Source organism: Dasypus novemcinctus, chromosome 16, assembly GCF_030445035.2.
Source record: "Dasypus novemcinctus isolate mDasNov1 chromosome 16, mDasNov1.1.hap2, whole genome shotgun sequence".
NCBI lineage: Eukaryota > Metazoa > Chordata > Mammalia > Cingulata > Dasypodidae > Dasypus > Dasypus novemcinctus.
Window position 1 is genome coordinate 25,897,988 of NC_080688.1, and position 12,529 is coordinate 25,910,516.

The 12,529-nt window shown below is 38.9% G+C and overlaps 1 protein-coding gene across 1 annotated transcript in view; it reads right to left on the bottom strand.

Annotated features, from left to right (window-relative positions):
- The window catches only part of TWSG1 (twisted gastrulation BMP signaling modulator 1), a 62,530-nt gene extending 62,299 nt beyond the window's left edge, over positions 1–231 (bottom strand). The window contains exon 1 of the mRNA XM_058277366.1: positions 50–231. Within this exon, the coding sequence (XP_058133349.1) occupies positions 50–57 (8 nt within the window). The 5' untranslated portion in view covers positions 58–231. The remainder of the gene's footprint in view (positions 1–49) is intronic.
- Between the last annotated feature and the right edge of the window lie 12,298 nt (positions 232–12,529).

Below are 12,529 nucleotides of genomic sequence, written 5' to 3' on the forward strand. Positions count from 1 at the left end.
CCGGGGGGCCGAGCCACGCCCCGACCCTCCTCTCCTGACTTCCTCTCACCTGGCCATCCTGCCCCAGGCTGCCACAAACCCGGTCAGAGTCTCTCTAGGGTTCACCTCCGCAGGGTGTGAGGGTCACTCTTGAGGATGCTGGCAACAAGCCTTGAGGGCTGTTGGCCCAGGTACAGAAATGCAAGACCCAGCACGAGCTCAAGCTGGAGAGCTTACGAGCTCTGGTTAGTTGACGTCAGAGCCTGGGTTTATGAAAAATGCAGGTTTCTGGGGATTACCTCAGCCCTACAGCCTAAGCGTCTCCCAACACCCGTCAGTAATTCATTAAAGTTTGTTGAATAAGGGCCTGGCTCTGTGCTTAGCATTGGAAACAGGAGGGTGGTGACGGGCCCGCGCCCAGAAGAGCTCCCGCAATCTGGGAGAGGACGGACAGACAGAGCAGGCTACCACCGTAGATGCGACTCCGCTCTCAGGTCAGCCTTTGTTTGAGAAAAATGGAGTTCATCTCATCAACAGTTAAGAATTACATCCAGTTCTTTCCCATAGCCCTGGGAATTTGTTCTTTTTAAACAAGATTCCAAAGTCGGTGAACCAGTGGACCAGATGGTCCACAACATACTTTCTCCTTGGAAATGATGACCTAGCACCAAACCTTTGAAATATTAAGTTTCAAATGCCTTTCATTCCCCTTTGTTGAGGGAAAGAAAATAGAAAGGAAATAGTTGACTAGCTTAAGGGGTGGATTGCATTGTTGTTCGTCCAGTTTGTACAGTAAATAAACAAGTATAGGTTTTTAAAATATCTATGAAAAGTATCCTAAAGAAATAATTGAGGATACACAATTTTAACCTAAAAGATCTTAATTTTTTCATTACTTACTGGTGAAATGATTTATGATACGCCAGTGCAATGGACTAATTGAACCATTAAAAAATGATATTGCAAATCGGAGATATCCAAACTGTTTAGCCTAAGGACTTCTTTATGCTCTAAAACTATTGGGGCCTCCTAAGAGTTTATGTGTTACATCTATTAAGACTTACCACAAGAGAAATTAAAACTGAGAAATTTTAAAAATATTTATTTCGAAATAACTAAAAACCCAATATATGATAATATTTATAATGTATTTTATGAAAAATAAATATGTTTTACAAAACAAAAGAATGTACTGAGAAGGTTGGTATTGTTTTACTGTTTTTCCTAGTCACTTGAATATCAAGTGTGACAGAAAGCCACTGGATCATCCTATCTGCTTCTGCATTCAGTCTGTTGCAATATAATTTATCATGTAGTCTCTAAAACTTTATACTTGGAAGAGAATGAGAGTAAAAGGGGCAAATAATGTTTTAGAATTATAATGAGAATAGTTTTGAGCTCATGAACCCATTGAAAAGGACTCTGATTCTCCAAGTGAACTGTGAGAACTAGTGCTATAGATGAATAATATTGACACAGAAAGATATTCATGAGATACACAAAATTTTTAAAAAATTTATTCCCCCCACCCCACGTTGCTTCTCGTTGTTTGCGCTCTCTGTCTGCTCTATGTGTCCATCCATTGGGTGCTCATCTTTTTTTTTCTTTTTGAAAGTAGTGTGTAGTACTTTTAGAATGATTCCATTTAAAATTGTGTAAGTCATTATTCAAAATAGTCTGCCGTGATAACCACGGTATTAGCAGTGGGCTACCTCTTGGTGAGATCATGAGTTTTTCATCATTGATGATGTTTTTCTTTGGGTTTGTCTCATTTCCTAACATCTTCGCTTGTAGTACTTTGGCAATATGAAAGAAATATAATAATTTTAAATGTAAATAGAATATTCTCTTTGACAGATCCCACAAAGTCAAATGATAGTCGAGCCTGCAGACCGGTGTCAAGTGGTTGCAGATGTGTGGTTGGTGGTTTGGGAAGCTGGGAGCTAGAGGGTCCTTGTGGCAGCTAGTTCATTTTACCAGGCGCCTTCGTGATCGTTGTGAGTGAGAGCCCTGCACAGCGCAATAAAGCTTTTGAGGGTTTGATAGAGGGCAAATGTCCCTTTTCAATCTAACCTTCAGTTAAATTGAAGCCAACCACCATTAAGGTTATCTTAGTTTCCTAAAGCTGACCCCAAACGTACTGGAGTGCCTTCAAACACAAATTGACTCACATATATGAAAAAAATTAGAATATGCAAATTCCAAGTCAGAAATCATAGTACAGTTTACCGGGCGCGGCAATAGGAATGGAGAGTTGGGGTTTGTGCTTAATTGGTACAGAGGTTTGGCTGGAAATTTAAATTTAAATTTAAGGATAATTAGCATATCAGTAATATAACTGATATGCTAATGATATGCTAATTATCCCTTTCCTGAAAGGGATGAATTCACCAGGGGAGGGAGCATAGGTAGAAGTGGACTCAGCCTTGGGGAAGACTGAAATTTAAAGTCTGGGTATAGGAAGTAGTTAGAAAACCAAGGGCATAGAAGCAGTGGTCCCTTAGGATGTGGTGTCGGGAAAGCTGTCCTCGGTACCGCGCCTAAAATGTAAAAGCGTTCCTAAATAGCAAAGAGCTACCGAACACAGAAGCCTTGGCCCTTTCTATGATAGATCAAAATAATGTGGTTCAGATGATCCAATTTTCTACTCTTGAGCTTTCTGCTTTTCTAAAGGTCAGTTCTTTAGCACCTTACAAGTTAGTTTTTAAAAGCTCCAGTCTGCACGGAAGAAGAAAAGAAAAGGCCACGGAGTGGCTCTAAGCTCGAATCAAAGCTGTGGAGATGGATTGCTCTTCCCCATCTCCTTTTGCTTTTGTCACTTATGAGCGTGGCCCTAATTACTCACATGAACTTAGAAAACAACCATGCACATGTGTGGAACTCCTATCAACACCCCTCTACCAACACACTGCACTGTTGTGGAACATTGGTGATAGACCCCGAGATACTATCACCAGACTGTTACCACCAACCATGGTCCACAGCATACACTTGGAATATTTTTTCCATACCCTCTATTATTAATACAGTACATCTTTGACATTGAATGCAAGACTATTATAGTATTGTTGTTAACTATAGTCCATAGGTTACATTACTTGTATTTTTCCCATGCTTTTCCACATTCCCACCAGCTTGTAATAGTGATGTACATTTATTCTAGCTCACAGGACATTCTTGTGTTAGTACTATTAATCACAATTCTCATCCACCTCCAGGTTCATTGTGTTATTCAGTTCCTAGATTTTTCTCTAGCTCTCTTTCAATTGACATTTACATTGCTAGACTACCCTTTCAGTCCCAATTCCATTTATAAATCAACTACGTTAGTTCTACTCACTATGATGTGTTACCATCAACTCTGTTCATTTCCACACTTTTACAGTCAAGTTAATTAAAACTTCCACATATCTTAAGCATCAGCACCCCTTCTCAACCCTCATCTTATCTCATAACTTTTACTCTAGGTTTAAATTCCATGTGTTTATTCTTCTTATTTAGTTCATATTAGTGAGACCATACAATATTTGTCCTTTGGGGCTGCCTTATTTCACTTATCTAGCTCCATATTTAAGCCTAAATCAGAGTCTTACTGGTACTTGTCCTTTTTTTAACTACACATTGAAGATATCATATCATATCAACTCTTTGGGTATAAGAGTGAAATATAATTACCATCCTCAAACATGTATTGACTTCCTGATTTCTTTATATTGCTAAGCTTAAGTCACTCTATAAACCAGAAGTTGATACAAAAATGTGGTATGTTACAGCTCATATTGGGAACTGGAACCATTCATAGATAATGTAGCCTAGTGCCTAGCACAAAATAGGTGCTCAAGTATTTTTTTTTAACAAATCAATTTTACTGAAACATATTAATAAAGCACAAATCCATCTAAAGTATAATATGAATGGTATGGTATAGTCACGTAGTTGTGCATTCACATCATTTTTTTAAAATTTTCATATTCCAGTAATAATAATTCTAAAAAACAAAAACCAACTGTGATGGTTAGGCTATTGTGTCAACTCTGCCAGGTAATTGTGCCCAGTTGTTTGGTCAAGCAAGCACTGGGCTACCTGTAATACAAGGGCATTTATGAACTTTAGTCACCATTGACTTTACTGCAGTGGTAAATCATAGATAGCTGTTATAATTACATCAATCAGGGAGATTGACATCAGCAGTGAATGACACTTAACCCAATCAGTTGAATCCCTTAAAAGAGGAAGTGATTCCAGCATTGAGAGAATTTCCCAACTCCTCTTTGGACAGCCAACACCTCCCGGAACTTGTCAAGAACCTTCACTGGACTTTCATTGCAGCCCCTGGTTGTGGCCTTCCCCCAGAACCTGGAGTTGCATCCCCACGGCTGCGTGAGAGACTCTTATAGAATCACATACTATTCACAGATATCTCTTGTTGATTCTGTTTCCGTAGAGAACCCTAATACACCAACCAAACAAAACTCATCACCTCTCAATCTCTCTTTACTTCCCCTGCCATACATAGCTGCTATTCTGTTTTCTTCTCTGTAGTTTATTTGTATTTATATTTTGTAAAAATAATCTTATATATGCAATATCACCCATATTCATATTTTACATGAGGTTTCACGATGTTATACAGTCCCATGTTACATTTCTTAGCTTTTCTTCTGGTAATATACATATCCTTAGACTTTCCCTTTCAACTACTCTCATATCCATAGAATAGCTCAGCTAGTCACAAATACCATAATGTGCTCTCACCATTTCCATTCATTTCCAAAGATTTACAAACAACCTATTAACCAATTCTGCACAGGTTAACCATCAGCTTTCCATTCTCTATCCACATTCTATTTCTGGTGACCTATATTCTAATTATTAATTGCATGAGTTTACATAACACATTTAGTTAATAATAGTGCAATCATAAAGTATTTGTTCTTTTGTGTCTGGCTTGCTTCACTCAATTCAACATAATGTCCTCCAAGTTCATCCATGTTGTCATAGGCTTCACGACTTCATTTCTTCTTATCATTGCACAATTTGTTTATCCATTCAATAGTTGATGGACACCTGGGTTGTTTCCAACTTTTGGCAATCATGAATAATATCTCTATGAAAATTAGTGTGCAGATGTCTATTCGTGTCTCTGCTCTCAGTTCTGGGTATATACCAAGTCATGGTATTGCCAGGTCACATGGCAAGTCTATATTCAACTTCCTTAGGATCTGCCAAACAGTACTCCACAGTAGCTGTACCATTCTACATTCTCACCAGCAGTGATTAAGCATTCCTATATCTCCACTTCCTCTCAAACTTTTAGTTTCCAACTTTTTAATAGTGGCCAGTCTAATATGTATGAAATGATATCTCATTGCAGTTTTGATTTGCATTTCCCTAGCTGCTAGTGGTGTTGAACACTTTTTCATCTGTTTCTTTGAAATTCATGTTTCTTCTTTGGACAATTGTCTTTGAACAAAAGTCTTTTGCCCATTTTTTAATTGTCCCATAAGTTTTGATACATTATGTTCTCATTTTCATTTATCTCAACATATTTGCAGAATTATCTTGCAATTTCTTCTTTGATGTACTGATTATTTATAAGTAGACTGTTTAACCTCCATATATTTATGAATTTTCCCTTTTTCTGTGCATTATTGATTTCCAGCTTCATTCTGTTATGATTGGAGAAAGTGTTTTATATCATTTCAATCTTTTTAAATTTATTGAGACTTGTCTTTTGACCCAACATATTGTCTATCCTAGAGAAGGATCCATGAGCTCTTGAAAAAAATGTATATCCTGCTGTTTTGGAGTGCAATGCTCTATAGATGTCTGTTAGGTCCAATTCTTTTATCATATTATTCAAGCTCTCTTTTTCTTTATTTATTCTCTGTCCAAATGTTCTATCCAATACTGAGAGTGGTGTATTGAAGTCTTCAATTATTATTGTAGGGACATCTATTTATCCCTTCAGCTTTGCCAGTGTGTGCCTCATGTGCCTTGGGACACTCAGGTTAGGTGCATAAATATTTAGTATAGTTATTTCTTCTTGGTGAATTGCCCCTTTTATTAATATATAATGACCTATTTCATCCCTTATAACAGTTTTGCATTTAAAATCTATTTTGTCCAATATTAGTATTTCTATTCTGGCTCTTTTATGGCTACTATTTGCATGGAATATTTTTTTCCAGCCTTTCACTTTTAACCTGGTTGTGTCCTTATGTTTTGAGGTGAGTCTCCTATAGAAAACATTTATTTTTTAATCCATTCCAACAGCCTAAATCTTTTGATCGGGGAGTTCGGTCAATAACATTCAATGTTATTACTGTAAAGGCATTATTACTTCATCCATTTTGTCCTTTAGTTTTCTGTTGTCATATCATACTATTGTCTGTCTTTTTACCCTTTAATTTACCCTTCCTGATAATCTTCACTTCTATACTCTTCTCCAAGTCTCTCACCCTTGTTTTTCTTTCCTTTCAGGCTGATGCATTCCCTTTAGTATCTCTTGCAATTCTGGTCTTCAGGTAACACATTCTATCAGTTTTTTCTGTGAAGACTTTGAACTCACTCTCATTTTCTAAGGAAAGTTTTGCCAGATATAGAATTCTTGACTTGCAGTTTTTCTCTTTCTGTATCTTAAATACGTCATGCCACTTCTCACCTCCATGGCTGCTGCTAAGAGGCCAGCACTTAATCTTATCAAGGATCCCTTGTATGTTATGCTTTGCTTTTCTCTTGCTGCTCAGAATCCTCTCTTCATCTCTGATATTTGTCATTCTGAATAGTAGGTGTCTTGGGGTAGGTCTATTCAGATTTACTCTGTTTGTGTTGGTTGTCCTTCTTGGATTTTGACATATATGTCTTTCATAAGGGTTGGGACATTTTCAGTCTTTATTTCCTCAAATATTCTTTCTGCCCCTTTTCCATTCTCTTCTTTTGGAACACCAATAATGTATATATTTGTGCATTTCACATTGTCATTCAATTTCTTGAGGCCCTGTTCCATTTTTTCGATTCCCTTTCTGTTCTCCTTTCTTTTCCAGTTCATATGTTCTGTCTTTGAAATCACTAATTCTGTCTTCAAGCAATTCAAATCTGCTCTTATGTGACTCTGATTATATTTTTAATCTCATCCATCATATCTTTCATTCCAATAAGGTCTGTTACTTTTCTTTGCAGATTTTCAAATGGTTCTTTATGCTCACTCCGTGTCTTCTTTATATCCTTGTATCTCTTTAGTCATATTTTCTTTCAATTCATTGAATTGATTTATGAGAATGGTGCGATTATCATGATTAATTGTCTTAAATCCTGTATCTCTTCAGGATAGTTGGCTTGTTCCTTTGGCTGGGCCATATCTTCCTGTTCCCTAAAATGGCTTGTAATTTTTTCCTGATGTCTAGGTATCTGAATATGTTGGTGAATTTACTCTGATGGCCATTATTTCTCTCCTGCCTGTTATTTTTTCCCACAGCTCTTCTTTGATATTTGATTCAACTTATTCTAAGTCTTTAAACAAGCTTAAGTTGTTAAAATTGGGCCAAGGAACACAGGATTTGTGTTCAAGAAATGTACCCTGCAAGAGAGCCACCCCACACTGAAAAAGCACAGCCCACCCAGGAGTGGCACCACACACACGGAGAGCTGAAACAGCAAGATGACGCAACAACAAAAAAAGAGATGCAGTTTCCTGATGCCAGTGAGGATGCAAGAGGGCACAGAACATACAGTGAATGGACACAGAGAGCAAACAATGAGGGGGAAGGGGAGAGAAATAAATAAAATAAAAATTTTTAAAAAATTGGGCCAGGGACTCACTTGTGGGCACAGGTTTTCTCCCAGGAGTTACGGTACACAGAACACCAAAAGCAGTTTTTATCCATGCAGTTTCCAGACCAGCCAACAGATGCTGCTCATCGATGCTCACTTTCAAGGAGTTGTTTCTTTCAATTTCTGCTTTTCGGTGTTTTGGTCTGGCCAGAGCCAAGAATCAAAGTGGGCTCTTCTGGCCAAATTCACTGAAGAAAAGCCCCTTGATCTGCCTCCCTTGTCCCTTGGCAGGGAAGAAGATGTCTCTTCTCCTCTTAGTCAGCTGCAGTGAGCCAGGGTTTAACCCAACTTAAATCTTGGGAGTGGGGGAAGGGATTCCTTCCTGGCTGCTGTGGGTATTTGGTAACTCACGCTTGTTGTTTCAGGTTCTTTGTCTTTCTTTTGCCCTCCTGGAAGTTGTGTAGCACTGTCTTGGTCTGTTGACCCTAGAAGGAGGCCCATCAAACACGTTTCAGCTCATTCTCCATTCTTTTAAAAGATTTATTTATTTGTGCTCCCTCCATTGTTTTGTGCTGTCTTCTCTCCACATCCATTTGCTGTGCACTCTTCTGTGTCTGTTCATCTTCTCTTTAGGTGGCACTAGGAACTGCTCCCAGGACCTTCTGGAGTGGGAGAGAGGTGCTCGATCTCTTGCACCACCTTAGCAACCTGGTCTATTCTGTCTCTTTTTGTCTCTTTTCTTTGTCTTTTTTTGTTGCATCATCTTGCCATGCCAGCTCTCCACATGGGCCAGCACTCCATGCAGGCCAGCACTTCTGTGCAGGCTAATACTCCTGTGTTATAATAATAATACTCCTGTGGCTCCGCATGGGTCAGCACTCCATGTAGGCCTGCTCTTCGCTCAGGCCAGCTCACTGCATGGGCAAGCTTGCCTTCACCAGGTGGCCCCAGGAATCAAACCCCAGACCTCCCATGTGATAGATGGGAGTCCAATTGCTTGAGCCACATCTGCCTCCCATTCTCCATTGTTTTTGTGAGAGTGCTGAGCCCTGCCTGCCTACTCTAATGCAAATCTTCCCACAATTCCACAAGTATTTTAATGAACAAATACTTTTGCAAGTAGACACCTGAACCCTGCCTAAGTTTGGAAATCAATTTAAGGCCATAAAAAAGCAAACCTCAGTGATAGAGCTGAAGATAAAGAAACCTCTAACGTTTCTATCTGAGTTAAATATAAATAAACCTCTACCCTTCTAGGATATAACCCTATATTTACCTTTATTTCTCTTTCTTTCCCCCCAAGATGGCTGCCTCATCTGTCTACTGTCTGCTCATCTTCTCTAGGAGGTACCAAGGACCAAACCCAGGAGATCCCATGTGGGAGGCAGGTGCCTAAATGCTTGAGCCACATCTGCTCCCCCTTTTTTATTATACCTTTTTTTTTTTTAGATATCAGGACTGGGGTTTGAACCTGGGACCTTGTATATGGGAGGCAGGTGTTCAACCACTGAGCCACATCAGCTACCCTGTCTTGGCTTCCTTATTTATTTGCTCATTGTTTGCTTTTTGTTTGCTCACTGTTCTTTACTCATTGCTCATTGTTTGTTTGCTCTTGTTTGTTTGTTGTTTGCTCATTTTCTTTAGGAGGAACTGGGAAATGAACCTGGGATCTCCCATATGGGAGGTGGGTGCTCAACCTCTTGAACCACAGCTGCTCTCCATTTACCTTTTCTTTTAACCACCCCCTTGTGGCTTTTTTTTTTTGCCTCTTGTCTTCTCTCTGTGTCCATTTGCTGTGTATTCTTCTATGTCTGTATTTATTTATTTAATTTCCCCTCCCCCCTTGAGGCTTGCTTGCTGTCTGCTCTCCGTGTCCATTCGCTGTACGTTCTTCTGTGTCTGTATTTATTTATTTAATTTTCCCTCCCCCTTTGCAGCTTACTTGCTGTGTGCTCTCTGTGTCCATTCGCTGCACACTCTTCTGTGTTCTTGCTTGTCTCTCTTTTTTTTTGTTTTTTGCGGCATCACCTTGCTGAGTCGGCGCTCTGTGGTGGCTGTGGGCTGGGTGGCGCTCTGCGGAGTCTGCAGGCTGGGTGGCTCTCCACAGAGTGTAGGTGAGCTTGCCTTCACACGGAGGCCCTGGGATGCGAACCCAGGGCCTCCCATATGGTAGATGGGAGTCCAAATGATTGAGCCACAGTCACTTTCCCCTCTCCATTTACCTTTTAAAAAATCTTTAGGGACATCATTCCCACCAACAGTGAGTAAGCATTCCTATCTCTTTACATTCTCTCCAACATTTACAGTTTTCTGGCATTTTAGTAGTGGCCAGTCTAATATGTGTGAAATGATACCTTATTGTAGTTTTGATTTGCATTTCCCTAATTATGAGTGATGTTAAACATTTTTTTCATGTTTTTTTTTTTGTCATTTGTATTTCTTTTTTAGACAAATGTCTATTCAAGTCTTTTGCCCATCTTTTTATTGGGTTGTTTGTCTTTTTATTGTTAATTGCAACATCTCTTCATGTATCATGGACATTAAACCCTTATTGGACATGTGACTTCCAAATGTTTTCTCTCCTTGAGTTGTCTGCATTTCACCCTTTTGACAAAGTCTATTGAGGTGCAAAAGTGTTTAATTTTGAGAAGGTCACATTTATCTATGTTTTGTTTTGTTGTGTATGCTTCAGGTGTAAGGTCCAAGAAACCACCACCTACCACAAGTTGTTTAAGATGTTTCCCTGCATTTTCTTCTAGGTGTTTTATGGTCCCAGGTTTTATGTTTAGGTCTTTGATCCATTATGAGTTGATTCTTGTGTAGGGAGTGAGAGAGGGTCTTTTTTCAATCTTTTGGTTATGAATATCCAGTTCTCCCAGCACCATTTGTTGAAGAGACTGTTTTGTCCCATTAACATGGACATGGTAGGAACATAGAGGTGAGGGTTTATTTCTGGGCTCTCAATTCTATTCCACAGATGGATGTATTGATCTTTATGCCAGTACCATGCTGTTTTGATCAATATAGTTTTGTAATGTGTTTCAAGGTCAGGCAGTGAAATTCCTCCAATGTTGTTCTTCTTTTTTAGAATGCTTTTGACTATTCAGGTGCACTTTCCCTTCCAAATGAATTTCTTAATTGCCTTTTCTATTTCTGTAAAGTAGACTGTTGGAATTTTTATTGGTATTGCATTGAATCCACAAATCAGTTTGGGCAGGATTGATATCTTCAAGATAGCTAGTCTTCCAATCCATGAACACAGAATGTCTTTGCATTTGTTTAATCTTCACTGATTTCTTTCAGCATTGTTTTGTAGTTTTCTGCATATAGATCCTGTACTTCTTTACTTCTTTGGTTGATTCCTAGGTATTTGAGACCTTTTTTTTTTTTTTTTTTGCTATTGTAAATGGATTTTCTCCTCAGGTATTTCAATCTGGTATGCAAAAACATTACCAATTTTTGCTTGTTGATCTGGTATCCTACCAATTCGCCAAACTTGTTTATTAGCTCAAGTAGCTTTATTGTAAATGTTTCAGAATTTTCTAAATACAGGATCATGTCATATGCAAATAGTGAGAGTTTTACTTCCTCTTTTCCTATTTGGATGCTTTTAATTTTTTTTTTTCTTGTCTAGTTGCTCTAGCTAGGACTTCTAGTACAATATTGAATAGCAATGGTAACAGTTGGTATCCCGGTCTTGTTCCTGAACTTAGAAGGAAAGCTTTAAACCTTTCCGTATTGAGTATGATACTGGCTGTTGGTTTTTCTTTTCTTTTCTTTTAAAGATTTATTTATTTTTTTATTTCTCTTCCCTTCCCCCTCCCCCCCCCCAGTTGTCTGTTCTCTGTGTCTATTTGCTGCATGTTCTTCTTTGTCTGCTTCTGTTGTTGTCAGCGGCACGGGAATCTGTGTTTCTCTTTGTTGTGTCATCTTGTTGTGTCAGCTCTCCGTGTGTGCAGCACCATTCCTGGGCAGGCTGCACTTTCTTTTGCGCTGGGCGGCTCTCCTTACAGGGCACACTCCTTGCGCGTGGGGCTCCCCTATGCAGGGACACCCCTGTATGGCATGGCACTCCTTGCGTGCATCAGCACTGCGTGTGAGCCAGCTCCACACGGGTCAAGGAGGCTCGGGGTTTGAACCGCAGACCTCCCATGTGGTAGACGGATGCCATATCCACTGGGCCAAGTCTGCTTCCCATGTGGGTTTTTCATATATGCCTTTTATCATATTGAAGAATTGTCCTTCTTTTGCTGTCTTTGAAGACTTTTTATCAAGAAAGGACGCTGGATTTTGTCAAATACCTTTTTATGTGTTGATTGAGATGATCATGTGGTATTTTTTTTCCCTTCAATTTTTAATATGGTGTATTATGCTAATTGATTTTCTTATGTTGAACCAGCCTTGCATACCAGGAATAAATCCCATCAGGTCATGATACATAAGTCATTTGATGTGCTGTTGGATTCAATTTGAAAGTATTTTGTTGAGAATTTTTGCATCTATATTCATTAGAGCGATTGGTCTGTAATTTTCTTTTTTTTTTTCTTTTTCTTTTTGTAGTGTCTTTATATGGTTTTGGGATTAGGGTGATGTTTTTTCATAAAATGTTTTGGGTAATTTTCTCTTCCGTTTTTTGGAAGAGTTTAAACAGGACTGTTGTTAACTCTTTTTGAAATGCTTGGTAGAATTCACCTGTGAAGCCATCAGTTCCTAGACTTTTCTTTGTTGGGAGATTATTGATGATGGATTCAACCTTTTTACATGTGATTGGCTTTTT